This window comes from Rousettus aegyptiacus, unplaced genomic scaffold (assembly GCF_014176215.1).
Source record: "Rousettus aegyptiacus isolate mRouAeg1 unplaced genomic scaffold, mRouAeg1.p scaffold_m13_p_8, whole genome shotgun sequence".
Taxonomy (NCBI): domain Eukaryota; kingdom Metazoa; phylum Chordata; class Mammalia; order Chiroptera; family Pteropodidae; genus Rousettus; species Rousettus aegyptiacus.
The window spans coordinates 1,988,698-2,015,753 of record NW_023416311.1 but is presented as its reverse complement, the minus strand read 5'-3'; the positions used below and the strand labels follow the sequence as shown (position 1 = coordinate 2,015,753).

Genomic DNA, 27,056 nt, shown 5'->3' with positions numbered 1-27,056 from the left:
CGCCGGGGCGGGGCATTGTGGGTAAAGGGAAGCGCGAGGCCCGGCCCCGTTCCCCCCACGTGTCCGTCGGAGTTTCTCCAGCAACATGGCCGCCGCCTGAGTGGAGCGCCGGGCCGCCGCCGCCTCTGCAGCCCGCGGGGACCTGGGCCGTTGCCGCCGCCCGTGCGCGGCCGCCGCGGAGAGGTGAGTGGCGAGGCGGCGGCGGCGCCGGGCTGGAGGCGGGTCGCCAGCGCCGGGGCGCCGGGTGGGCCGGGAGGCCCGCAGTGCCCCGGGGCCGGGGCGGCCCGGGATGCGGGCGGGTGGCACGGGCAGCGGCCCCAGCGGAGCCCGCCGGCCGCGCCCTCCGGCCCCGGGCGTCGGGGCGGCCGCGGCCGCCCGCGCTGACTCAGGGCGCCGCCGCCGTGCCCGGCCCGCCCGCTCGCGCGGGGGCTCCTGTCCGGGGCCGCCGGGGCCCTGCTGGCGTGGCGGGCCGGGGGAGGGCGCCTGGCCGCCCGCGACGGAGGCGGACCCGGCGGGCAGTGCGGCTCGGCCCGGCGGGCCGGGGAGGGGCCGCTGCCGCCGTCGCAGCGGGGCCGGCCGGGCGGGCCGCTCGGCGCTGACCGCGGGCTCGGCGCTGACCCGCGGGCCCCGCCGCCGGCTGCGGCCGCGCGTCCCCGGCCGGCTCGGCGGAGGTCGGAGCGGCGGCCCCGAGCCTGCCACCGGCCGCGTCCGCCTGCGGACGCCGTCCTCCGAGGGGCGTGGCGAGGGCGAGCGGGGCGGGCGCGGGAGCCCCGGCCTGCGGCGTGCGGGCAGGGCGCAGGCCCGCGGACGCGGGAGGAAAACGGGTCGCCCGCACCCCGCCCGCGGCTGGTTTGTTTACTACAACGTCAGGCCGGCGTCGCTCCTTTAAGGGGGGTAGGTGCTTGCCGTCGGCGTTTCGGGGATGAAAAGAGTGAAGGGCGACAAGACGCAGCCGTCCAGGTGGGCCGCGAGCGGAGACCGCGCGCCCGGGGCTTGAACCTGCGCAGCTGTGCGCGCCGGGTCGGGTTCTTGCCCACTGTGCCATACGGCCTGGCGCTGGGAGTGCTGCGGTGCAGCGCCTAAGAAGGAGAGCGAGGCTCCTTGTCACCAGGACACCCAGGGGGGCCGTCCTGGTTCTCCGTGCTCCGGCACCGTGACCTTGGGCAAGTTACTGGCCCAGGCCCAGTTTCCTCGTTTCTTAATTGGGCACGATAAATCTTGACTTAGAGCGCAGTTGAGAAGATGCAGTGAAAATGTATGCGACGTCCTTAGAGAAGGGTGTAGCACTCCTTAGGCCTAACGAATGAGTTCTTATGCCCTAGGCCAACTCTGCCTTTAAACAGGTGGACACAGGTGAGCCGGGGGGACGCCTTGCTCAAGCGGCATCCAGCCAGTTCGAAGCCAGGCCTGAGGCCGTCCTCCTCGGGCCCTGTGGCTGCCTCCAGCACGCAGAGGGCTGTGGAGTGGCCTCTGCTTTCCTGACCGGCTGACGGGCTAGATTCTGGGGCGCAGCGTAGATGCACCCAGAGCGGCCTTCAGGGCCCCTCTTAGCACCATTCTGTGTCCTTGTCCCCTTTCCATTTGTAGAGCAGCTCACTGGGGAAGCTTCCTGTCCCCCAGGCCGTGGAGCCGCTGCCGCAGAGCACCCCGCGGCCGCAGCACACCCCCTGGAAGCCCAGGTGGACACTGCTGTGTGTGGGGCTTGGCTCGTGGGCCCGCCCCCGCCCGGGCCACAGGCCCTGTCTGTCCTCAGTGTCCCAGAGGCCACCCCTCTCTGGTCGGGGCTGAGTTGAGGTGTGTGACCGCCTGGTTCCAGTCGCGCATCCACTGGGCCATCCTTTTCGTTATGTTGTTAGCTTCATGCCAGGCACTGTTCTAGGAATTGGGACCATCACGTGAATTTTTAAAAAGACAGAGAACAGCCCCTTCACGTGCTGAAGTTGGCGGGGTTATCTCCGCATTCGGTCGAGGTGCTGGGGGCCTTCGGGAGCGCACAGTCTGGTTCCCGCACAGAGGACAGCACACAGCAGCCGGACGAGGGGGCTCCAGGTTGTGAGGGGACCACAGGGGAGGCAGAGCAGGGAAACGTGGTGGGGCCCGGGAGGAGGCTCGGGGTGGGGGCGGGCGGTCAGGGAACCTGCCTCTGTGGGGATTCCCACCTAACGGAAGCCTCCAGAAGACCTGGGGAAATAGACGCCAGAGGTCCCGAGGCGGCCTGGGGCCCGCTAGGGCCATGGAAGGGAGCTGGGATTTGCTTCTCTGTGACAGTCGACGGGTTTGAGCAGGGGATTATGTGACTCACTTTTCTACAAGGAGCAGCGCCTCCCAAGTGGCAGGACGGGCCTCACGGGGCGGTGTGGAGTCAACGCAGGACGCCAGCCAGCGTTGTTAACGCTCGTGTGCGAAAGCCGCACTGGTCACGCAGAGCAGGGACAGTGGTGGCCGTGCAGCCTGGTTTTAGTCATGTGGCCGTACGTGCGTAGCCATTTCCGTGAAATGGATTTCTTACTGTGGGTCTCAGGCCGAAAGCTTTGAAAAGCCGCCGAGCTGAGTGACCCTGGGTGGGAGGGTGAGGAGGCGATGTCACGGTACCCGCCCTGTCCTGTCCCGAGGGAGGGGCTCCAGCTCCGGTCCTTCACCCTCCGCAGTGCGGGGCCACCAGAGGCGGTGTGGCTCGGAAAGTCGGGAGTCCCCAGCCTCTCAGTTGTCCACAGAGCCAGCTGCAGAGGAGGTAGGTGGGTGCCCGCACCCATCTGTGGCACCTGGCAGCTGGGATACCTGAAGCTGTCAATCTAAGGCTTCTGGGTTTCACTGTCTCCCGTCCCCTCACTGTCACCTGTGGTGGCCTGCTTCCCTGTCATATGGCTTTTTACCCCTCTCCCATCTTCCTCCGCGCAGAAGCCTTGGAAAGCCCCTGTGCCATACCGGCCCTGCAATCCATTTATTTGGACAGCAAATGTGTGCCAAGTGCCTCAGGGTCCTGGGCACCGGGGGTGTGCCGAGGACAGACGGCCAAAGTCTCTGCCTACATGTGGCTCACTGCTTAGCGGCAGCGGGGTGGAGTCAGGTGATAAATGCAGAGCTATCGGTGAACTGCGTGGTGACCCGGAGCAAACCCAAGCGGGACGTGGGGCCTGTGGTTTCGAACTGGGTGGGCAGGGAAGATCTTCACGATGAGAGGACATTGGGCCAGACCCTGAAGGAGGTGAAGGAGGGAGCCATGCAGTTGTGGGGGAGCAGCTACCGCGGAGCAGAGACAGTCGCCTGAAAACGCTTGGGGCTGTCTGCTGTTTGTTTGACATCTGACGCTTCTTTTTAAACGTATTTTTATTTATTTTGTTTTTAATTACAGTTTACATACATACAGTATTAGTCCCAGGTGTCCAGCACAGTGATTAGAGATTTTTATGACTTGCAAAGCGACCCCCCGATCAGTCCGGGTCCCACCGGCGCCCTGCGCAGTCATTACAGGAGTATCGGCTGTGTTCCCTGTGTTGTACTTCACATCCCTGTGGCTGTTTTTATACCTGGCAGTTTGTACTTCTTAATCCCTCCCCCTTCTCCCGCAGCCCCCCAGACCCGCTTCTCCTTTGACGGCCATTTCGTTTTTTCCCCGGCCCTGTGTTTTCCGTTGCGCACACGCTCCGCGTCTTGCGCACCCAGCGTCTGCCGGTGGACGCCGGTCGCTCCCCTGTCCTGGCTGTCGTGACTCGCGCTGCAGTGAGCACAGGGATGCGGACATCTTTTCAAATCGGTGTTTTTGGATTCCTTCGGATGAACACCCAGAGTGGGGTCACTGGGTCACAAGGCAGTTCTGTTTTGCATTTTTGAGGGACCGCCACGCCGTTTTGTGGCTGCACCCATTTGCGATCCCACCAGCAGTGCGTGGGGGTCCCTTTTCTCCGCATCCCCGCCCACACTCGCTTGGTTTATTGGCCACGGCTGTTCTGACAGGTGCCAGGTGACATCTCGTTGCGGTTCGTATTTGCATTTCCCTGATGATTAGGATGTTGGGCATCTTGTCGTGTGTCCGTTGGCCATCCATAAGTTCCCTCTGGAGCGACGCCTGTTCAGGTCCTCTGCCCATTTTTCATTTATGTTTTGGAGTTTTTTCGGTTACTGGTTGCATTTCATTAGCAGTATTTGGTCCTGCGTTGGATGCATAGATGTTTAGCAGAGTTAATCACTTTATCATTATCAAAGATCCTTCTTCGTTTTTGTGTTACAGCCCTTGTCTTAAAGTCTATTTTGTCTGATATAAATATTGCCACCCCAGCTTTTTTTTTGGGGGGTGGTGGTTACATTTTCATGAAATATCTTTTTCTATCCTTTAGTATGTGTATGTCTTTTGATCTGAAGCGGATCTCTGTAAGCAGCATATGTATGGGTCTTTTTTTATTCCTCATTCAGCCACCCTGTGTCTTTTGACTGGAGCATTTAGTTCGTTTACATTCAAAGTAATTATCAGCGGGTGTGTACTTACTGCCGTGTCGTCAATTGTCTTCTGGGTATTTGTGTAGTTCTGTTTCTTATTCTCCTGTCTTGTGTGTTGATGACTTTCCGTAGTGTTGTGTTTGGATTCCTTTCTCTTTATTTCTTGTTTGTCGCTCTGAGTTTTGGTTGGCAGTTGTCCTGTGCTTCATTTATACCAAGCTACGTTCAGAGCAGGCTGTGTTTAGGTGGATGGTCACTCAAGTTCGAAGACGTTCTAGAATCACTACAATGCTTACTCTTCCCCTCCAGGTTTGCTTTGGTCATTGTTTTTATTTTCTTTGTGTTTGTGTGTATCTCTTAGTTTGTCGTTTCGATCACGCGTGATCTTCCTGCTTGTCCCTTTTAACCTCTGTACTAGCTTTGTAGTGGGTCGATCCGCTGCTTTTCTAAGTGTCTGCCTTGTCAGTGGGCATTTTTTCTTTCCTATGTATTCTGTATTTTTTTCCTCCTTAAAAGGAGTCCCTTTAACATGCCTTGGAATACTGGCTTGGTGGTGATGACCGCCTTTATCTTTTTCGTGAGCAGGAAGCTCCTTATCTGTCCTTTGATTCTAAATGATGGAATTGCTGGGCAGAGTAAGCTTGGTCACAGGTCCTTGCTTTTCATCACTTCGAATATTTTGTGCCAAAGCCTTCTCCACTGCAGAGTTTCTGTTGAGAAATCAGCTGACAGTTGTAGGAACTGCCGTGTAGGAAACTAACCGCTTTTCTCTTTCCTGCTTTTACGATTCCCTCTTTGTCTTAACCTTTGGCACTTTAATTATGATGTGTTTCAGTGTGGGGCTCTTTGGGTTCCTTTGGTCTGGGACTCTGTGCTCCCTGGATTTGTATGTCTGCTTTGTTTGCCAGGTTAGGAAGGTTTTCAGTCATTATTTTTTCAGACAGGTTTTAAATCCCTTGCTCTCTCTCTCCCCCCTCTGGCACTGCCGTGAAGCGAGTGTTGGTGCGCTTGACGCTGTCCCAGGGGCCCGTTAGACTGTCTTCGTTTCTTTTTTTTTCTTTTTTTCTTTCTGCTGTTCTGGTTGGGTGTTTCCCACTGCATTGTCTTCCAGATTGCCGATTTGCTCCTCTTTTTAATTTAATCTGCAGTCGCTGCCCCCCAATGCGCTGTTCATTTCGGTTACTGTATTCTTCAGTCCCGACCGGGTCTGTTTTGGGTTTTCTGTCTCTTTGTTGACGTTCTCACTGAGTTCATCTGTTCCTCCCCCGAGTCCATTAAGGTCCTGATAACTGTCGTCTAGCAGTCCGTATGCGTAGATGGCTTGGCTCCGTAAGTAGATCTGCGACGTCTCCCATTCTCGGCAAGGTGGCCTTACGTAGTCGGTGCCTTGTGGGGCCCAGTGGCACGGTCTCCCTGGCCACCTGAGCTGGGTGCTCCAGGGCCGTCTTCTGTGTGGGTCGTGTGTGTCCTGTCGTGGCTGAGCCTTGATTGCTGGCGGCATGTTAGTGGATGGCGTTGACCCTCAGGCCAGCTGGCCGTGAGGACCGCCTGCGACTACAGCAGATGATTTGTTGTGCGGGGCGACCTCACGGAGCAGGAGTCACTGTTGCGGGACGCTGGTGGGGTCTGAAGCGGCCACTGGGCACATTGGTTCTGGGGCCGCTCGGTAGAGGCTCTCGTGTAGGCCAGGGCCGGCACTATTTATGTCCATCTTGGAGCTCCCCAGTGGGAGCTGGAAAGAGATCTGCACTTGATTGCCACTTGTGCTGGGCTTGGAATTGCTTGGCAGAGGCTAGGCTGCACACTGAGGTCAGCAGCCACTAGTGCCAGACTTGGGACAATTTGGTGGGAACTATGACGTGTGAGCTGAGGCCGTTTAGCGCAAGCCGGTCTGCGGCCCTCTGTGGGCGCTGCATTCCACGCTGACACTCGCTGCGGCTTACGCTGGAGCCACGTGCTGGGCGTTAGGTGCAAGCCGAGACCCGTCACCACCAGTGCCAGGCCGGGGGCCGCTTAGCAGGAGATGCGGGGCACGCGGAGGCCAGCCGCTGCGTGTGTGAGGTCTGCGAGCTGTGAGAGTCCAGGAACGTCCGCATCTGCGGGGAAGGCAGGCTGCCCTGTGAGCAGTGGCCGGAAGCGGCTCAGGCCTGGGGGGGGGGGCGGGGCGGGCTCTCAGGGAGTCACCAGGGCGGAGGGAGTGGTGTCGGCCAGGTCGATGGAGACTCTGGTTTGCGCCCCACCGGTCGGCTGGCTGTGGGGAGGGCTTGGCAAAGGAGCAGCGGTGCCTGCCAGCGCTTCTGTCCCCAGAGAGAGCTGCCCTGACCCCTGCCCCTCCAGCCCTTGCCCCGAAGCCAGACAGCTGGTGCCTCTGTGTGTCCCTGGTGATTTTCAAGCTGCCGTTGGTTCTCCGGAGCTTAGGGCGGGTGTTTGTGAGCGAGCGAGTCCACGTGCGGGCCCTTCAAGAGGATGCCTGGTCTACAGCAGCCCTCTGTCTCCCCTTGGCAGACTTCCCTGGTTTTCACAGCCAGCTGTTGTGGGGACTCTTTCCCAGCACTGGTGCCCCTGGCCGGGAAGCCTGGTGTGGGGCTGGGATCGCTCGGTCCTCAGGGGGGACCTCCACAGCCAAGATGTCCCTTCCGATTCTTCACTGCCGCACGCGGGTGCAGATCACCCGTTCTGCGTCTCTGCCTCTCCTACCGGTCTTAAGGTGGCTGCTTCTCCGTATCCCTAGTTGTAAGACTTTCCTGTTCAGGTAGACTGCAGGTGGTTCCCAAGGGTGGTGGTTCCATAATTTAGTCGTTCCATAAATTAGTGGTCCTGGGAGGAGGTGAGCACAGCGTTTACCTACTCCGCCATCCTGACCGGAAGTCTCTGACTCTTTAGAGCTTCCTCCTGGCCCCCAGTTTTGGGGTGTTCTGATCATGACTGTGGACTGGTCAGCCTCTATTCTCCTGCCTAGTGCAGAATTCTCCTTTGTGATGAGTGGTCAAAACCCCTTACGATGGGCCATGCTTTTCCACAGGTGTGGCTCGGGTCCACCTGTTTGCACTCATTCTTTGTTCGTTTGTCCCTTTTTAGCTGATGGGTTGGTTAGTCGGTGGGCCATCCGCTGTAGACTCTGCAGTAGATACAGAAAGACCCATTTCTGTTTTTCTGGGGCTCCTCCCTCCCAGAGCAGCGTCTGTCATAGAATGGGCACCTGCAGTGCTGGCTGAATGGCTGGCTGACAGTCCAGGCCTTTCGCTCTCTTACAGATCGAGTCCAAGGACCTCACGGCCGGCTGCCCCCTAGTATGGCCAATGAAGAGGATGACCCAGTCGTACAGGAGGTAACTGCTGCTCCTGCCCTCTGCCGGGCTGCAGGCAGTGGGACTGGGTCCCTTCCGTCCTCAGGCCGGCCAGGAGCCTGTTGCTGTCCGTCCCCTTCGCCTGGAACCCCGCCCTCCCCAGGTGCCTGCCTGGCTGAGCCCTGCTCCCTTCAGGTCTCCGATCCAGCTTCCTGGTCAGAGGCCTCCCTGACCAGCCGCGTGGTCACGTGGCCTCCCACGTGCGCACGCTCTGGCCCCTCGCCTCGGCCTGGCCTCGCCGGGCCACGGACGCCAGTCTCCCTCCACTAAGGTGCAAGCTTGGCGAAAGCAGCGACTTCGTCCCGGCCGCCTTGTGTGCAAAGCCAAGGCCAGTGCTTGGCGTGATAATAGTTATTCGGTGACTCTGTTGGGTGAACGAATGGGTTTGACGACTCCCCCTTCCTCAGACTCCGTCGCCCGCAGCTGTTCCCTGGGTCCGCCAGGGCTGTGGCAGCGGTGCCGAGGCGACGAGGAGGTGTTCCTGCCCCTGGGGAGCGTGGGGCTCTGGGGCGGGACCGGCAGGCAGTGGGGAGGCAGTTTCCAGCCCCCCAGGTCAGGCCCCCTCCGGGGCCTCTGGGCCTTTGCGCCCTTCACACGTGCGTCCTCCCCCGTCCCTGGGGTCGATGGCCCCTCGCTCGTCCAGAGGCCTGGAGGCTAGAGAGTTTGGTTCACGTGCAGGGCCAGGAAGCCGGACCCGTGGGGCAGGGTGGGGCGGTGAGTGTTGAGGAGGAGGCAGGCGGGGCCGCCGGCTTCAAGGGCCTGCACCACTCGGGGCCACAGGCTGAGGGGCCACAGGCTGACAGGGACGGGGCCAGCTTGCTGGGGGGGGGGGTGGTGCCTGGCCCCCTGGGAGCTGTAGGGCACCCCGGCTGCACCCGGACTGCAGACTCAGCACCCTCGCGTCCGGCCCAGGCTGCTGTTGGCCACTGGCCGCCCCCGGGGGTTGAGGTGCCTGTGCCTGGCGGGCAGGCCCGGCCCTGGGTTTAGTCCTCATCACGTGAGCCTTCTTCGTTGTTCCCAGATTGACGTGTACTTGGCCAAGAGTCTGGCAGAGAAGCTCTACCTGTTTCAGGTAATCACGGGACGGGGAGGTAAAGGGGGGCACGCGGGTGCCGGCGGGTGGGGGAGGCACTCGCGGGGGGCCGGGGGCCATGGCGGGGGGGGGCCCCCGCCTGCATGGAGCTGGTGGCGCGAGGTCTGATGGCACGGTCCTCCTCGCCTTCAGGGGCGTGGGAGATAGCCCCGCATCTCCCGGGGCCGGGGGGGGGGTGCGGCCGTGGGGCAGAGCCGTGTGGCCGTCAGAGCTCAGGCTCGGGGCAGATGCGGCCCCGAGGCCCAGCTCCACACCGCTTAGCTGCCAGCCCTCGGGGGCTCCTTAAGCTCTCTGTGCCTCGGTTTCCCCGTTTGCAAAGTGGTGATAGTAATAATACCCGCCTTGCAGGGTCCCCGTGGGGACCAGATGAAGCCGTGTTCAGTGCCTGGGATGCTGCCGGCATCGAGACAAGGCGCCGGCCGTCAGGGCCGCGGGCGCTCGGCGCAGCAGCTCGGCCCTGCTCGGCCCTGCAGCAGCTCGGCCCTGCTCGGCCGCAGTCCCCGGCCCGGCCGTGCCGCAGCTCCTCACCCTGGCCGTCCACGGGCCCCTTTCAGCGCTGTGCACGTGGGGCCCACTGTCCCGCGACAGCCCTGTGGGGCCTTTGTCGCCTTCGTAGCAGCCGTGGAGGTCGAACCCGTGCACCGTGCCGGGGCTCGTGGCCGTGGGGTCCGGTCGCTTCCCAGCGCCGTGCGGCCAGGCCCAGCAGCTGTTGTGGACGTTTCTGCGCCCCCCAGCCCCCGGTCCCCCACCTGCGCCCTGGGCAACCATTAGCCTGTTTCCCGCCGCCGTGGATGTGCCGGCCGGGACGTGCCCTGTAAACGGGACGATGCCCGTGCGTGCAGCGCCTGGCGCTCAGCGGCAGGCTTCCGGGGTCCCCACGCCCCCTCCCGTGGAGTGTGCATGCCGCGCGCTGTCTGCACGTGGCCACCCGGTCGTTTCCACATGGGGGCTCACGGGTCACGCTGCCGGGGACCTCCCACAGCGCACACACGCGTGTTCCCGCGGGCCACTTGGAAACGGCGTTTTGGGGAACTGCCCACCGTTTTGTGCCATTTTGCGCTCCTGACAATAGGTTGTTATTTTTATCCCTACGTCGCGTACGAGAAAACGAGGAGCCGGAGGCCGGCGACTTGTGCCGGGACCTGGGACAGGGCGGCCGTGGCCGGGCACCGGGTGTGTGCTGGCGTGAGCCTCGCGTGCCCCGCAGGCTCGGCCTTTACGGCCCGCGGCCGGGGGCCTGGCACCTGGGCGGCGTCCCACGTGGCCTCGCCCGGCCTCGGCGCTGAGCAGCGCGCTGCCCATCCTGATTTTCCTCTGCGCCATCGCGGTCCGGTCCCGAGTCCTCTCCCAGGCGGCTGGTCGCCTGGTAGCTCGACCTTGAACCTCACCTTGACACCCGCAGTGGTGCTCTGCGGGCGTCAGGCCATCAGGGCGATGTGCACGGGGCTTCAGGGTCCTGAGGCTTAGCTGTGTCCCTTGGGCGTCAGGCTGCGCGGATGGCCTCCAGGCTCAGGTGGCCGTGGGGCTTCTGGCCTGAGTTCCCGGAGCAGCTCTGGTCGGGGCTCGACCGGGTACACTGATGGCTCCCTCTGTCCCCAGTACCCTGTGCGTCCGGCCTCGATGACCTACGATGACATCCCGCACCTCTCAGCCAAGATCAAGCCCAAGCAGCAGAAGGTGGGGCTGCGCTTTGTGCGGGGTGCGGGGCGGGAGGGGCGGGGCGCGTGCGGGACAGCCAGGTCCTGGGGACCGGGACCAGAGTGGGACAGCTCCTGGGAGGAGCGAGGGGTGGCGGGGTCACGCCCACAGGGTGCGGCAGGGGCCGCAGCCCCGAGGCCACTGCCGCCTGGAGGTGCCGCCCAGCACTGCCAGTTCCGCTGACTCTTCAGGAGGAAGCGGAAGTAGGGGCTCTACGGGGAAGCTCCGTTTTAAGTCCAGACGTAGATCTCCGGGAGTGGGTGAAAGCCCACGCCGCCTCTCCTGCGGTGTGGCCCGACGCCTCGGGGCTGGGCAGGGCCGGGGCTGCCGGGGGCCTGCCGGGCATGGTGCCTCAGCGCCGTCACAGCTGGTGGGGGTGCTCGCCTCCAGGTGGAGCTTGAGATGGCTATCGACACCCTGAACCCCAACTACTGCCGCAGCAAAGGGGAGCAGATCGCGCTGAACGTGGACGGCGCCTGTGCCGACGAGACCAGCACGTACTCCTCGTGAGTCTCGCCTCGCGTCCCCTTCAGGGCCCCTCCCTGGGGCGCCGGGCCCGCCCGTCCGCGGGCCCCCTCGGACACCCCTCCTTCGCTCCCCGGGGCCTGGTGCAGGCGCTTCCCCGTGGGGAGCGTCTCCCAGGTCCCTCGAGGGGTGTGGGGGCTCCCAGCCACTTGTACCCCGGGCTCTAGACGGGCCCCGGGTCCTCTCCTCCCAGGACCCCCCGCGGCCCTGGGCCTGGCCGCTGGGTTGAGGAGGTGTCGGGGTGCGGGGCGGCGCGGCCAGGCCCCGCCAACGCTTCCTCTCACGTCCGTCCCCCTGCGCCCAGGAAGCTGATGGACAAGCAGACGTTCTGCTCCTCCCAGACCACCAGCAACACGTCCCGCTACGCAGCCGCACTCTACAGGCGAGGTACCCGCGACGGGCCGGGGCGGGACGGGGAGGCCCTCCCCCGAATGCTAGACGCCGTGGAGCCAGGCCCGTGGGGATGGCGGACGGTCAGGGGACTGGACTCGGCCATCTCGAGGGACTTCCGACTAGCCATGCCCAACCCGGCAGGGATGGGCTCAGGGCCATTGTCCTCCCGGGGCACAGCCAGCCCAGCTTTTGAGGTTCGCGACAGAATTTTGCGTTGTTACTCACACGACCAGCAGTCCCTCGCCTAGATGGCGTGGACCCAAAGCTGACGAAAACGACGCCCCCACAAACGAGGTCGCAGCGGCCCTCGTGCCCGGGAGCAAGGGAGCCTTCCCGGTGTGCGTTGGCGGACGCCGGGTCGCAGACCTGTGCGGCGTGCAGGGGACTGGTCGTGACCGGGACTGACGGACTGAGCCCTGCTCCGGGGCGACGAGCGTGCAGCGTCGAGCCAGGCGAAAGCAGCCGGGCGTGAAGGGCCGCGTGCCGTGTGGCCAGTGCGTGCGGCTCGTCCGGAGCTGGCATGCGGCGGAGGCCGGGGCACAGCGCTGGGGCCGGGCTGGGGGCCGGGCGGGGGAGGCTCGGGCAGGGCCCCCCGTGCGCTGCGCTGCGGCGGCGAGCCCCGGACACGCCAGGCCTCGCGGGTGCGAACCGAGCCGTATCTCATGGCTGTTAAAAAGCGCACGGCACGGCGCGGGCTTAGGGTTCACAGAGCGGTGGGGGAGACTGACCTGAACCCCGGGGAAACGGAACAGCCTCAGGAGCGCGCCGCGCAGCTGCTCTCGCCTGCGCCCCGGGACCTGCTTCTCCGGATCCCGTCCTGGTGGCCGGGGCCGTGCGTCCCGCTCGCTCGGGGGTCCGGGCAGGCCCCACACCGCCCCGGCCTCCGGTCTCTCCTTCACGCCCCGGGGACTGACAGCCAGTGTCCTTGTCCCGCCCCCTGGGCCTGGGTCTGAGTCGCGGGAGAAGCAGGTCGTCCCCAGAGGCTGCGGTGACCCCACCTCCAGGGGCCACTCTCCGCCACGTTCACCCCGTGGCCTCCTTACTGGGACAGGGGATGAGGAGGAGACGTGGGGGTGGCCGGGGGGCTGGGGGCAGGGAGGGGGCCGCGTTTGCGGTGGTCGCTGCCGGCGTGGGAGGCTTCGCGAGAAGAGCCGGATCCGTGCTCCGACCCGGCTGCCTGCTCGCTGTGCCCGGCCGGCCGGTGGGGAGGTGGGAGGGGGTCGGGCCGCGGGCCGAGGCGCGCCCGCGGCGGCCCCAGCCCCAGCCCCCGGCCCCAGCCCTGTTCCCGTGGCAGGTGAGCTGCACCTGACGCCCCTGCGCGGCATCCTGCAGCTGCGGCCCAGCTTCTCCTACCTGGACAAGGCGGACGCCAAGCACCGCGAGCGGGAGGCGGCCCACGACGGTGCGCCCGGCCTGCCCTCCTCGGGGGGTCTCGGGGGGGGGCGCATGGGGTTCAGCGGCAGCCCCGGCCTGCCCCACGGGGCTCTGGGAGCAGCCGCCCCCTCAGTTTTGACCATCAGAAGGTCTCCACACGTTCCCTGACGGTCCCCGGGGGACCAAGTTGGGAACCCCTGATTTGCACAAGGCCCAGCCTCCCCGGGGGGCGGGGCGGGGCGCGGGAGCTGGGCTGCGGCAGAGGCCCCGAGCGGGCTGCTTTCTCTCGCAGCCGGAGACTCTTCGCAGGACGAGGCGGAGGAAGACGTGAAGCAGATCACGGTGAGCCCCGGCGCGGGGCGTGGGGCGCGGGGTGCGGGGCGCGGCCCGGGCGGAGGGGCCCCGAAGCTGGCCGTCCTCCGATGCTCGTGCTGAGTGGCCCTGGGCGCGCGTGAGGCACGGGGTCCTGGGCTTTGCTGGGGAGAGGAGGCCCAGCCAGCCAGAGTCTGCACCCCGAACTCCCACGCTGACCAGGCACGTGATCGTCCTTTAGGGGTGCACGAGGGCTTTCTCTCCTGGGGGTCATTCCTGCATTTTAAGGATTATTAGAACATCAACCTTCCATTTATGGCTTATGAAGTTTCCCTCAGTTAAGCACATTCAGGTTAAAATGAGTATTTAAAGAAAAATCCGGCACAAGTGACTGTTGGAGATGCGAACGCACAGCCCGCGTGGGGGTTCGCCCTGCTCTCGGGGGGCTCGCCAGATGACCCAGGCACCTCTCCCCGTCTCGGGGGCCCCACCCCAGTCTCTCAGGCACTCGCAGGCCCCCGTAGGATTCCCTAGGCCTAGGACTCTGTGCGGTGTCTGTCTCGGGAGGGGCGGCTCGGGGGCCCCGTCTGGACCCCAGGGCCCTGGCGCGGCAGAGCGGGGCATGTTGGTCTCTGCTGCTGAGAGGCTGAGGGGTCCCTCTGGGCGGGGCGGGGTTCAGGTGCTCAGGCGCCGTCTGCTCCGGCTGTCTCCCTCGGGCGGGGTGTCTGTCCCCAGAGGCGGAGCTGTGCCAGCTGCGGAGTCCCTTCCTCCCAGCTCCTGAGGCCTGGGCGGGAGACGCCTCGTCCTCCTCCCTTCTAAGTAACGAGTCAAAGGCTCCGGCTTGGCCACGCCTGGCCGCGGCCCTGTGGCCAAGAGGACTTGGTGCCTAGATTGTCCTGTCCGAGTCCCATGCCCACCCTGTAGCCAGGAGGGCGTCTGGGGGCTGGGAGGGGGGTCCTGGGGGGAACCGAAGAGGCACTGGGTGTTTCTCACAGGAAGATGGGGGTGCGGTTTCAGTAGGGGTGGAAATCCCGGGGAAGGCGCCCCCTGCCCTGTGCTGGCAGGTCACCCAGGGGGACGTGGTGCTGCTGAAGTTCAAAGCCCTGTGCCGGGAGGTGAGGGCAGTGCCCCAGAGGTGGGGCCGGGACAGCAGCCCAGGACGCGGCCGAGGCCTGAGGCCGTCGTGTCCCTGCTCGCCAGGTGCGCTTCTCGCGGCCGGAGTCGGAGCAGGCCCGCCAGCGCCGCGTGCAGTCCTACGAGTTCCTGCAGAAGAAGCATGCGGAGGAGCCCTGGGTCCACCTGCACCACCACGGCCTGAGGGTGAGCGCCCGGCCGGCCCCGGGAGCGTTCGGCCGGCCTGGTCTCTGGCCCAGGGCGTGCACCCCTGACTGGGGGTGCTGGGCTGGGAGCGGGGCTGGGGTTTGGGTACGTGTCTTCTACGCACTGTGGGCCCTAAACTCGGGTGACGTGCCGTTGGGGGTTCCGTGGGGAGCCGGCCGCCTGTCGCGTGCCCGCGGCTCCCGGGTACCTGCCAAGCGTGGTTTTCACTGCTCGGTTTTCACCTGTGTGTGGGTGGTGGCACCTCAGTCCTTGGAACTGTCGAGTGAGGACAGCCGTTGCACGTTAGCTCCCCAGACTCCACGGGCTGGGGCACCCCAACACTTTTCTGGGGGAGGGGCCGCTTCTGGTTTCTCTGGAACCTTCCTGGAGGAGATCCGTGTGGACAGAGCCTGTGGCTCAAGGTCAGACCTTCTTCCCGAAGCACCCCCAGCCTCAGCCCCCATCCGTGACGGGGGCAGCAGCAGCAGCAGGACCCGGCCCTGAGAGCTGCGTCAGGGGCGGGGGTGAGCTAGGTTAGAGACGGCCGTGGGCACGGAGCCCGGCGCGCTCGCCGGTGCTCGGGGGGCCGCAGCGGGCACTCCTGTCGCCACCCCGCGTCCCCGTCGGGCAGGGCGCAGTGCGGGGCGGGCGCGAAGCCCCGCAGGCCGTTGGCCGAGGCCGCCCCTTGGGCTGCGCGTGACCCTGTTGCCGGCCTTGGGGCAGGACAGCGGTGGCTGGAGTGGAAGGCTGGAAGGCGGTGCGGTCGCGGGGGGCCGGGGGGCCGGGGGCGCGGCCGGGGCGTCAGCGGTCTCCTCCCCGCAGGACAGCCGCTCCGAGCACGAGCGCCAGTACCTGCTGTGCCAGGGCCCCGGCAGCGTGGAGAACACGGAGCTCGTCAAGTCGCCCAGGTGGGGCCGGGCGCGCCTGCTGCTGGCGTGGGTGCTCCCCGGGACTGTGGCCCCCTCTGTAGCCTGCGGGAGGGCCGTGGAGGGGCCGAGGTGGGCCTCCGTCTCTGGCTGGGGGAGGGCGGAGGTGGGCTCGATTGTGGCTGTGGTCCCAGGGGCCTCAGCCTGGGGTCACGGGCAGCTGGGGCAGAGACAAAGCCCTGGGGCACTGACCCTGCCCCCCTTCCGCAGTGAGTACCTCGTGATGCTGATGCCGCCCAACCAGGAGGAGGAGACGTAAGTAGGGGGCTGGGCACCCGCTTGCTGCAGCCCCCCCGGCCTCCCTGACGCCCGCCTTTGCTCCCAACAGGGACAAGCCGGCGGCCCCCAGCCATGTCCTGTCCATGGCGCAGCTGCGCGCCCTGCCCCTGGCCGACCAGATCAAGACCCTGATGAGGAACGGTGGGTGGCCCAGCGGCGGGGTCCCCTCCCCGCCCTGAGACAGGTGGCCGGGGGGCCAGGCCGGCGTCCTGCACAGCATGGCACCCCCCTGCTGTGCGCTCAGCGGGCCCCCTCCTTCCTGGCCTAGTGCGTTTGCTGCAGAAAGGGCCAGGCCGCTAGAGGGCCAGGCCAGGCTCGTCTACTCGCTGGCCCTGCAGGCGACAGCCTGGCCACACGGGGACGAGTCTGTTTCTTGGGGACTCTCAGGGCCAGAACCTGTGGGGACGGGAGCCTTGAGCCTCACAGGCGAGTCCCGGGCCCTGGGCTGCTCTCCTGCAGTGCCCACTTGGGGATCTTGGGCCTGAGGACAGAAGGGGCTCCCCAGGCAGGGAGCTCAGGTGCCTGTGGTCAGCAGAGCACAGTCTAAAGTGTGTGGACGCTGAACCCCAGTAGCCTGGAGTCCCACCCTGGCTCTGCCACTTTCTAGCCTGGTGGCCGTGGGTGAGTCGGGAAACGTCCCTGGGCCTGAGTAGGGTGGGTCTGCCCCTTAGGCACCCGGTCTTCTCAGCAGGTACGTCCTCCACGATTCTGGGGGCACTGACCGTGCGCGCCCCGCCGCCCACACGCGGGGCTGGTCTGCGAGCCGGCAGCCCTGCGGGCCTGGGGGCACCCTGGGGGGCACAGGGAGGCCGGGCCGTCCCCTGGCTGACGGCCCCGCGTCCTCCCTCCTCAGTGAAGGTCATGCCTTTTGCCAACTTGATGAGCCTCCTGGGCCCTTCCACGGACTCCGTGGCTGTTCTGCGTGGCGTCCAGAAGGTGGCGATGCTGGTCCAGGGCAACTGGGTGGTGAAGAGGTAGGCGGGCCTGCGACCCCACGTGCCGGCCTCTCGTACCCCCCGGGCCCTCGTATGGTTCCACCCTGCCAGTTCGGAAGCCATCCCTGAACTCTTGCCGACGCCCCTCAGGCTTCGGGTGCACCCGCGACCTCTCAGTTCACGTTACTGGCTGGATTCTACCCTCATCGGGTCAATCCAGGGAACTCGGAACGTGTCACGTTTGGTTTCCCTCCCGTTCGCGTGCCGCGGTTGCGTGTTATCGTTCTGCTTTACACGCCACGAGACGCTGCCTGGTCAGAACCCTCCCTCTGCTCGCGACTCGCTCTTTCCCGCGTCTCGGCGTCGGCGGCCGGGGCATTTCTTTCTGCTCGGAAGGCCGTGGCCGTTTCTCTGCTGAAGCCTGCAGAGGGCGAAGGGCAGGGCCCACTTCAGCTTTGTTCCGAGGCCGTTTTTCCTGAGCGTAGGATTCCGGGCGGGTCGCCTTCCTGCTGCACGCTGCGCTCTGGCTTCCGCTGGGCCGGCGAGCACGGGGCGACGCTCAGTCCGTGGGAGGCACCCCGCCTCCGCTTCCTCCACGGTCTCTCGTTTGGCTTTGCCCAGCTCTCTGAGGTGTGTCTGAGTGTGAATTTCAGCGCATCCCGTCGGGGTCTATAGTTCTTAACTTGCGACGCGAGGTCTTTCCGCCGTGTCTTGCCGCCCGGGAAGCCTGTGCTGGTCCAGCTGCCGCCCCGCGGCCGTCACGTTCAGGCAGCAGGACCGTCTGCCAACTCCGCCCAGCGTCCCCGGTCCACAGCGTCGTGCCGGGCACAGTCCCCACAGTCCCCTCGGGAAGCACAGCGTGGTCGTCTGCGTCCCGTGCATGCTCGAGCGATGTTAACTCTAGGATAACGTAAGGTGCTCGCTTGTTAGGAAGTGTGGCGTGAGGAGAACGATCTGTTAAAATAGGAATTGTTTCACGTTTTTTAAAAAAGTCGTTGCGGAAAGTCCGTCATTCCTGTGCGCTGGCCAGGTGGATCGTGGGGCACCTGCACATCACTGCCACACGGTGACACGCATTCCCTGGGCAGCAGGTGCCCGGCGTGGCCGGTCGGTCGGTACCTGCAGCTGGTCGTGTGTCGCACAAGTGGTTACAGTGGCAGACCTTTGCGGTGGCACAGTGCTCGGTAGCTGGCACCCACTGTGTGTTTACGTCGCGGAGGGAGGGGACCCGGGGCCGTCCTGCTCTACACCGAGGACGCTGGCCCAGACCGCAGAGCAGCCCCCAGCGCCTGGCCCCTGCGGCCGCCTCCCCCTCCGCCTGTGGTCTGTCCCCACGACTCGCGGGGGGCCCCCTGTGAGCCTTGCCGTGACGCCATCCCCGCTGCCACCCCGAGGCCCGCGGGGAGTGCTCCCTCCGGGCCCCACCCCTCTGCGTCCGTGAGGAGATGGTGCAGCGTCTGCATTTGTTCCCAACGTCTCGCTCGCTCGTCCCGGCTCGGTCCCCGTCCTCGGGAGGGTGGTGGGGCGGGGCAGGCACGCGGCCCTGAGCACGCTGCGCGCAGGGGTCCGGGGCCTGGGCCACGTCCACGCCACACTAAGCAGTTCCTTCCGTGCGTGGCCACTACGACGGCGGCACCGGCCAGTCCCTGTCCCCACGGTTGTTACGGGAAGGGGGTGGGCGCAGAGCTCGCCCTTGAGGGCTCGGTGCCGGCTGGCGGGCGGGGAGGGTGGGGAGCCGCAGGGTGGAGGCCCCGTGGCCGTGGCGTCCGTGTCCCGGGCGGCAGGTCTGTGTCTGCGCTCGGGTCCGGGTTGTGCTGTGGAACCACGTGGAAGCCCCTGGGCCCGGCGTGTGGGTCCCGCTTGCCCCAGAGGCTCACCCGCACGCTCAGAGCCCATCCGGACCCCAGCGGCCCCCGCCTCCCCCCACCACGTCTCCTGGTGAGACTCCCTGTCTCCAGGGCCGTGGGCTGGTGTGTCAGTCCCCGAGCCTGGCCGTCACGACCACGCAGTGGCCCCGGGGCCGGGCCGTGCGTGAGCAGGGTCAAGGGGGGTTGGAGGAAGAGCGCTTGGGGGTGGGGGGCTTCCCCCCTGCGTGCATGGCCCCGTGCAGGACACCCTTAGGGCGGGGGGCCTGGGGCTGAGGACGGGGGCTGACCTGCCACCCCCTCCCACTGCAGCGACATCCTGTACCCCAAGGACACCTCCAGCCCGCACAGCGGTGTGCCCGCCGAGGTGCTCTGCAGGGGCCGCGACTTCGTGGTGAGTGCTCGGCTCCCTGGCCGCGGGGCGGGCGGGGTGGGGCGGGGCGGGCAGCAGGCGGGTGGCCCAGGCTCCTGGGCCTCGGCCGCGCGGTGGGCCAAGTGCCAGTCTGTCCCAGGGGGGCCACGGGCTGCGGGCCCAGGGGTGGGCTCTAGCCACACGGCCCCTTCCATCTGGCCTGAGTGGTGGTTGACTTTTATAAATCACAACCACGATACAAGCCCGGTTTCTCACTGGTAATGAACAGTCAGGGCGCCCACCACACCGGCTCGCAGATCCGCCTTCGGGTGGGGCTGACCATCCGTGGTCACAGTCCCGGCCACGCAGCCCCGCATGGCAGCCCCGCACGTGGTCCGGCACTGTCACAGCGGCTCCTGGGCTGGGTCACCTGCCCGCCCCTGCCCATCCCCGGACCCATACCCTGCCAAGCTGCTGGGGCCCGTGCACCTCTGTGGCCTGGGCAGGCGCCCAGAGCTCGCCGCAGCCTGCACCCCGGGGCTGCGCACTGTGACTGCCATGCCCGCGTGTGGCCAGCCTGGGTGGCCCGGCTCCCGCGGCGTCAGGTCTGGGTGCCTGTGTCTTGGGGGTCGGAATGCAGGGCGTCTGCGGCAGGCTCACTCAGCCTCGTGCGGTGGCACTCACCCTCCAGACGGCCGGGTCCCTGCCCAGGGAGCGCGTGCGGTCCAGGGGGGCGGTGGTCCAGCCTCTTCCTGGAGACCAGCCTGGGGGGCCTTTACAGACGGGGCGCCCGAGGCTCAGCGTTGAAGCGACCGCCCACTGCCCCAGCGCTGGCGAGAGGCCAGGGTCCGCACCCAGGCCCGCCCGACGCCTGGGCCAGCGCCACCCCCAGGGGCCCGGCTGAAACACGCCGTCTTTCTTCCTCAGATGTGGAAGTTCACGCAGAGCCGGTGGGTGGTAAGGAAGGAAGTGGCCGCGGTGACAAAAGTGAGTGAGCCCCGGTCCTGAGTGGAGGGGCGGGGCGGGGGCGGGGCGGCGGGCGGCAGGCCTCACCCCTGCGGCCCGCAGCTCTGCGCGGAGGACGTGAAGGACTTCCTGGAGCACGTGGCCGTGGTGCGCGTCAGCCGGGGCTGGGAGTTCGCGCTGCCCTACGACGAGGACTTCGTCAGGAAGCATCCGGACGTGGCCCGGCGGCAGCACATGCTGTGGGCCGGCATCCAGGCCAAGTACGGGGCGGCCGGGGCGGGCAGGCCGCGGGGCGTGTGCCCCTCCCGCCCTGGGGACGCCGGCGGCACAGGCCTGCGGCGGGGCGGGCGGGGCGGGGCTCCCCGGCCCAGTGTGGGCCCCAGAGGTCCGCCCAGGCACGCGGCCTCCGGGGACCGCCGTCCCGGGGCGGGGACGCTGTGCTCAGACAGGGGCTGGCCTCGCGCGCTGGAGCTGTCCCCTGCTCTTTCCAGGCTAGAAAAGGTCTATAACCTCGTGAAGGAAACCACGCCAAAGCAGCCGGAGGGACAATCAGGTGTGGCAGGCGCCCCTCCCCCGCAGGCCTCAGCCTCAGGGCCCCCCAGACCTCGGGTTGGCAGGAGCTGGGTGGTGGGGGGACGGCTGGGACCCGTGAGGGCGGAAACCAGATTCCCCGCCTCGTCCGTCCTTGGCGGGGTGGCTGCGGTCTCCTGTACCGTGGGGTGCGGGGGAGGCAGGACCGGTCCCCGCTGCAGCTGGCCTGCAGTCCTGGCCCCTCGCCCCAGATGGCGGCAGGTCCCTGGTCGGGGCGGGAGGGCTCGTCCCCAGGGCGGAGGGGCCGCGGGCCTGCCTCTTGGCCTCTGCCGCTCATGTGCCCCCCTGAGCAGCCCCATGTCCCCCTCCAGGGCCCGCAGGGCTGGTCTCGGGGGACCAGCGGGTCCAGGTGGCCAGGAGCAAGGCCCAGCAGAACCACGCGCAGCTGGAGCAGGAGCTGCAGCGGAGGAAGGAGCAGGCCCGGGCGTCCGCGGTGCTGCCCGGGGTGCGGGTCAAGGAGGAGCCGCTGAGCGAGGAGGGAGAGGACGAGGGGCCCATGGACACGTCGCCCAGCGCCGGCCTCCACAGCAGGCTGGCCAACGGGCTGCCTGCCGGGCGGGCGGCGGGCGGGGACAGCTTCAACGGGCACCCGCCCCCTGGCTGCGCCGGCGGCCCAGTGGCCCGGGAGCTGCGGGCCTTCGTGGAGGCCACGTTCCAGAGACAGGTCGTGCTCACGCTGAGCGAGCTCAAGCGCCTCTTCAACCTGCACTTGGCCGGCCTGCCCCCCGGCCACACGCTCTTCAGCGGCATCTCGGACCGCATGCTGCAGGACACGGTGCTGGCCGCTGGCTGCAAGCAGATACTGGTGCCTGTGAGTAGAGCCAGTGGCCGCCGGCGGGGGCGGGGAGGTGGCACAGGGCCCGGCCGGCGGCTCCTGTCCCGGCTCAGAGGAGCCGTGGACAGGGATCTGGTCACCACGGTGGCCGCGGCCCCGCCGGCTGTGGGGGAGCCTGCGTGGCGTGTGCGCACCTGGACCGCTGGCCGTGGTGTGAGTCTCGGCTCTCGGGAGGCTGTGCGTGACCTCGGGCCAGCAGGCCTCGGGCCGGGCCGCTGTGGGTTCGCGGCTCAGGCCGCCGTCTGTGCAGCCGTCACTCCCAGTGGCTCCCCAGCCGGTCCCCGTCAGCCCTGCCCGCTTTAGGATGATTTTTTTGGTATCATCGATCCTCGCAACCGCATTTGAAACCCAGTTCAGGGAAGTGAGGTGAATCTGGCCGGCCTCCCTGTCCAGAGGCCGCGTTGCCGTTTCTGGGGCCAGGCCTGGGGGTGGCGGGGTGTGCCGCCCACCCCCCGGGCGGACGAAGGGGAGAGCAGCGTGTGTTGGGGACCGTTCGCTGAGCAGAAGGTGGACAGCGCCTGGCCATGCCGCCCGCACTGGGAGCCCGGGCGGGCTGAGGGGAGGCCTTCTACGGAAGGTCCCGGGGTCCGCCCTCCCGGGAGCCACCTGCAGGCCCGCCTTTCTCAGCAGGGCCAGGCAGGAGAGGGCGCCCTCCCCCCCCCCCCCGCCACCACTACGCCAGCCAGGCTGTCCCGGGCGGCTGAGCGGACACGAGGCGAGGGGCGTGCACCCTGCCTCACCCTGGCCCCGGCCCTTGCCGTGCCGTTTCCCTGGGTGGGGCCGGTGTCTCTGGGACACCGTGGTCGTCCCCGTGGCTCTCCCACGGTCCTGACGTGGGGACCGGGCATAGCCGTGTCCGAGGTGGGGGGACCCCAGGTGTGCAGGGCGTGAGGCCCTGGGAGCGGGGGCCGCACTTCCGCCGTGCGCCGGGCAGCGAGTGGGCCCTGCACTGCGGGACAGTCACGCTGGGCTTCCTTGCTGGTCTGCAACGGTCGGATGAGACTGGACCTCCGAGGGCCCCTCCCCGCGCCTCTGTGGGCCCCGGGCCGGCAGTGTGACCGGGGGGCGGCGCCCCCTCCCTCTCCTGTCCAGGTGCCCGGGGCCTGGGAGTTGGGCAGGGCCTTGTGGGAAGGCGCCGGAAGGAGCCCCAGGGAGTCCCGGGGTGGGGTGCGCCTCAGGACGCTTGGGGGGCTGGCACTCGGGGGAGGGGCTGCTGGCCGGCAGGTCACTGTCACGGCAGCCCTGCTGGCCCGCGACTGGCTTCCTCTGGTGGTGACAGTGAGCAGAGACACACAAGTCCGTGGCCACACAGCTCGCGAGTGGCCGGAGCTGGCCACGGAGGCGCGCTTTGCCAGAAGTGGCCAGAGGGGCTGGGCGGGTCCCGTGGTGAAGACCAGTGACCCGCTGACCCCGGGCCTTGCTCAGTTTCCCCCCCAGACGGCTGCTTCCCCGGACGAGCAGAAGGTGTTCGCCCTCTGGGAGTCTGGAGATGTGAGTGACCAGGTGAGGTGGCCTTTGCTGGCGGGCGGTGTTCCTGGGGGTGACCTGGAGCGCGGTCGCGGGTCACGGTTTCCAGCCACTCCCGACTTGGTGCTGCGGCTCCTGGGTCTTCACTGTCAGGCAGGCCGCAGGTGGCAGTGGTTTGAGCCCAGGGCGGTGGCTCCCAGGTGCCAGTGTGCGGCTGGCCGCAGAGGCCGGTGCCCGGGGCCGAGCCCCTGGGAGTCCCGTTCCCGCACAGCGCTCTGGATGCCGGCGCCGGGCCCGGCCTCGGGGTTCAGGCGCGTCCTGACCAGGCCTCTGGCGCTGGACGCTCAGAGGAATCGGTTCTTCTGCCTCTCGTCGCTCCGGGGCGGGTCACGGTCCCGCGAACGGAACGTACTCCAGGGCGGCAGCAGCTGGTGTAGTGCCGCCGCGGGCCGTGGGGGTGGGAGCCGCCCCCGAACCGTCAGAGCCTGGGCCGTGGAGAGGAGTTTAACTGTGGGCACGCCACGGGTGTGGGGCGGAAGGGGGCGCGCACCAGCCCCTGCTGGGTCCCTGGTCCCCGTCTGCCCCTCGACGGCCTGGCGGGACCAGCGGGGGCGGAGGCGGGTGGGGGAGGCTGTGGTGCCGCAGAGGGGCGCGGTCCGCAGCAGGCCTGGAGGTGCCCGGAGCCCCTGACAGCAAAGGGGAAAAGGCAGGAAGTGCGTGTTCACAAAACCAGCGACGCCTGCAGGCTGCTGGGGCCTCGCTCCCCGCCCCGCCTGAGCCCCCCCACCCCCCCGGAGGCCATCACTGAGTGGGGGGGGAGCCCCGAGAGAGTCTGCACGGCGTTCGTGGGCCCCACGCGCCACCGGGCGCTCGCTGGCCTCCCCCGGCCGGCACGCTGCCATCCCTCTCGTCTGCTCCTTCCTCCTTCGCTGCGGACTCTGGGCGGGGACAGGCGGCCATGCCGGGCGGGGCCGGTCTCGTTCCCGGCAGCCTCCCCCGCGGGCCGGCTCTGCTGCTCCTGGCCTCGGGGACTCAGGGACCCGCTCGTCCTCCTCATTCAGCCCGGCTCCGGGGCAGAGGCGCTGCCTGCCTCGAGTCTCCACGCCATGCCCTGCGGCGGCTTCTGGGCCCCGGGCGTGGTCTGGGGCCGGACCTCCGAGCGCGTTCTCGCCGCACCGCCGTCCGGCAGGCGTTCGGAGTCGCCCGGCGAGGTCCGCCTGTCGGTCTTTGGCACGCGCCTCCCTTCCTTCGTTCGTCTCAGACGCGATGTTGTCTGTATTCTGCACACTGTGCATCAGTGAGGTTTCCGACGCCCCCGGGTGTGTCGGTGACGTGCCAGGTGGGCAGGTCGTTCCTAGGAAATTCTGCGATGCGATTTACCTGTGTTTTCCTATGTCGCGTGCTGGACACACCGGGTCAGATTTTCCCTCACCGGACACTCGTTCTGCCGTTGGGGGGAGGCGACACTTGGCGGCCCCCTGTGCGCGGATGCGTCTGGGCGTCAGGACCGTAGCAGTTGGAGGGTGGCCGCCCCCCGCGCCCCTGCGCCGGCAGAGGCCACGCCGCCCTCGTCGGCTCTTCTCGCGGGCGTGGGCCTTCGGGGGCTCGCGAGGTGACGGTGCCCCGCTGTGCTGTGGGAAGCGGGGCTTCCTGGTTTCGGGGTGTTTCTTAGGCGACTGCCCCCCACAATAACATGTTTTTTCTACTAAAGCATCGACAGGTTTTGCTTGAGATTTTCTCCAAAAATTACCGGGTACGCCGGAACCTGATCCAGTCCCGGCTGACTCAGGAGTGTGGCGAAGACCTGAGCAAGCAGGAGGTGGACAAAGTGCTCAAGGTCCGTGGGTGTCTGCGCCGCCCCGAGCTGGGCGTGGGGGGCCGGCCGGCGTGGGGCGGGGGGCGCGGGCGGTGCGGAAGGCCCGCTCTGCTGCCTTCCCTGCCCCCTGCTGGTGGCGGGAGGCACGTGCAGAGGCCACACCGCGCCAGACGCCGGCTCCACCTTCGGACAGGATCTGTGTAGTCTCGCAGGCCGCCGCCCTCACCCTTCCCAGTGACGGCCCAGCCGAGTCCTGATCACCCCCCTCCGCAGCCCCGTCTCGTGCCCCTTCCGCGCTTTTTGCCACGCGCTCGTGCACCGCGTGACTTTCACGCGGCATACGCCTTCACGCTAGTTTGTCTGGCCTGTGGACACACTTATGTGTGTGAGTTCCCGTGGTGCTGCATGCGTTGGCCGTGGTCCACACACACACACACATCCGTGGATCCACGGGCACCCGGAGCTGACGAGCTACCTGTGTGCTCATCTGGTGCCTTCGCCACCACAGCCAGAGGCAGCGACGGCTCACGAAGCCCTCCGTCCCGGGCAGCTCACTCAGGCTCTGTGTTGACAGAGGACATCCACCTAGGCCCCCCGAGGAGAGGGAGGGGCGTGAGGCCCAGACTCCGAGGCGGCCGGGCCGGTCCCCGCGAGTCGGGGTGGCGTTCCGCACGGAACAGGAGCCGCCCTTCCGGCCGGCGCCCGCCTCACGCCGCCCTGTGCTCCGTTCGCAGGACTGCTGCGTCAGCTACGGCGGCATGTGGTACCTCAAAGGCACGGTGCAGTCTTGACGACGGCTGCGAACCCCGTACCCGGCGCCTCGACGCCCTGGGACGGCCCGGAGAGCGGAGGCGGGGCAGGGGCTCGGCGGCTTCAGAAGGCGTGGAGTCCGGGCACCGACCGCCGCTCCCCCGCGGACAGAGGGGGTCCGACTCGGCCTGCGGCGGGGGCGCCCAGCAGAGGGCCCGGGAGCCCTGCGGCGCGGCTCGGAGCCGCCGAGGCGGCGTGCCGGTTCCTGGGCTGCGGGGGCACGGCGCACGTCGGCACGGGCAGGGCGGCGGAAATCATGGTTCAGTGTTTTACTTTCCAGACTCAATGCCAACAAGGTCTAAGTTATGTTTACAAGATGAAACCTCAAGGTTTTTAATATTTAAAATACCTAGAAGCCAATATTTAGTCTTTGATGATCTAGCTGCTAAGACTTCTGCTGGTTTCATTAAACAAACCAAATTGAATCGTTTTACCGTTGGGTTTCTGTGGCCACTTTACTTTTAAAACAACCTACTTAACGTAGCCGTCTGAACTGTTTACATGAACCATAGCGAAAAAAAATCAGTCACATCCATGTGTTAACGTTTGCATAAGGATGCGAAGAAAACCAGGTAAGTATGGGACAATGTATAAGTGAGGTTATCACTTTGCTGTAAAAAATTTATATTTTGTGTATTTTTGAAATAAATGCTAACACTCACCTGGCATCCTGGCGCCGTCGTCTTCCCCTGGCCGGCGGGAGGCGAGAGCATCCGAGCGGGCCGGCGGGGACGGGGACCCGCGGGCCGCGCCCTCACACGCGGCAGAAAGCCCCCCCCCGCCCCCCCGTCCACGCTCCGGCCCGAGGCAGCGAGTCAGCTGCGATGGAAGCATTTCGTGTTCCCGGCACTGTTCTCACAGTCCGGTATCGCGGAACAGCCCTGGTTCGGCCCGGCCGGAGTTTACGTGCCCGATCGCCACCCGTGGTGACCGTGCCGGCAGCACGGCCCTGGGGCACTGACCAGGTGAGAGGTCGCCGCCTCGCCGCCATAGGCTCCCGCCACCACGCACTCCGGGCGCCAACGCCGCTCGGTGCACTGCGCCCCGCCCCACACAGGGAAAGCTCGTGCTTGGTGACGCCGTCGAACGGGCCGATCGCCTGTCGTGTTCTTGGTTCTAATCGTCAACATCCGTGAGCCAGATGGCCGTGCGGCGTCCCCCGGAGCAGAACCCGGGCTCGGTGGCCTCGCCTTAAATGCGCGTGTACTCTCACAGGCAAAGGGATGAGTTAAACACTGAATTCGCACAGCTAGAAAATGCACATCAGGACCAGAGGGGGAAATGAGTGTTAACAGAAACCGAGGTAAACGTGAATGTGAAATAAAATACGCCGACATTTAACCAATGGAGGACGGTGGCACAAGCCCAAACAGACAGTGAAATGGGGAAAGTTAGAGAAATCAGGCAAATAAAAAACGGGCGAGAAAAAAAATCGCAGCAGACCAAGTCTTAGAAGAGGTCCAGGTATCATCACAGTCGAATTATATCAGATCTATAGGATAAACAGGGAAGCATCGATCAAAAATCTGACAAAAGACAGCGTGATATGAATAAAAACCCTAACCGCGGATGCCAGAGGCCCGTTAACGTCTGCGGGGCGCCCCCTGGCAGGGCTGGCCCGAGGGACAGGCCCGAGGGAAATCCTCCCTCTCGGCGGTCAAGGACGTGCCGTTCAGTCCAGGTACAGGTTGTCGAAATGACTGATGAAAAGCTGAGTCA

General features: G+C 66.3%; 1 protein-coding gene across 2 annotated transcripts; it reads left to right on the top strand.

Annotated features, from left to right (window-relative positions):
- The first annotated feature begins 49 nt into the window (after nucleotides 1-49).
- Nucleotides 50-26,005, top strand: POLR3E (RNA polymerase III subunit E). Of its 2 annotated transcripts, XM_016155520.2 has the most exons (21): nucleotides 51-183; nucleotides 7,689-7,762; nucleotides 8,802-8,852; nucleotides 10,473-10,550; nucleotides 10,962-11,077; nucleotides 11,401-11,483; nucleotides 12,784-12,891; nucleotides 13,156-13,205; nucleotides 14,376-14,495; nucleotides 15,318-15,403; nucleotides 15,632-15,676; nucleotides 15,750-15,841; nucleotides 16,554-16,674; nucleotides 18,813-18,894; nucleotides 19,780-19,839; nucleotides 19,921-20,078; nucleotides 20,310-20,371; nucleotides 20,721-21,220; nucleotides 22,670-22,747; nucleotides 24,423-24,548; nucleotides 25,262-26,005. In XM_016155520.2, the coding sequence occupies exons 2-21, from the start codon at nucleotides 7,727-7,729 to the stop codon at nucleotides 25,316-25,318; spliced, it is 2,109 nt and encodes a 702-aa protein (XP_016011006.2). In that variant the 5' UTR covers nucleotides 51-183; nucleotides 7,689-7,726; the 3' UTR covers nucleotides 25,319-26,005. The 2 variants fall into 2 exon arrangements, with proteins under 2 accessions (XP_036081800.1, XP_016011006.2); XM_036225907.1 differs by lacking the exons at nucleotides 24,423-24,548; nucleotides 25,262-26,005 and having other exon boundaries at nucleotides 50-183; nucleotides 22,670-23,536.
- Nucleotides 26,006-27,056: the final 1,051 nt, after the last annotated feature.

What these genes read in the sequence shown, in the direction of transcription:
- POLR3E (XM_036225907.1), top strand. Translation starts at nt 7,727, where the DNA reads ATGGCCAATGAAGAGGATGACCCAGTCGTACAGGAG. An exon ending in TCAAGCCCAAGCAGCAGAAG is followed by an intron (nt 10,551 to 10,961) that starts GTGGGGCTGCGC and finishes GCTCGCCTCCAG; the next exon opens with GTGGAGCTTGAGATGGCTAT. An exon ending in GGCAACTGGGTGGTGAAGAG is followed by an intron (nt 16,675 to 18,812) that starts GTAGGCGGGCCT and finishes CTCCCACTGCAG; the next exon opens with CGACATCCTGTACCCCAAGG.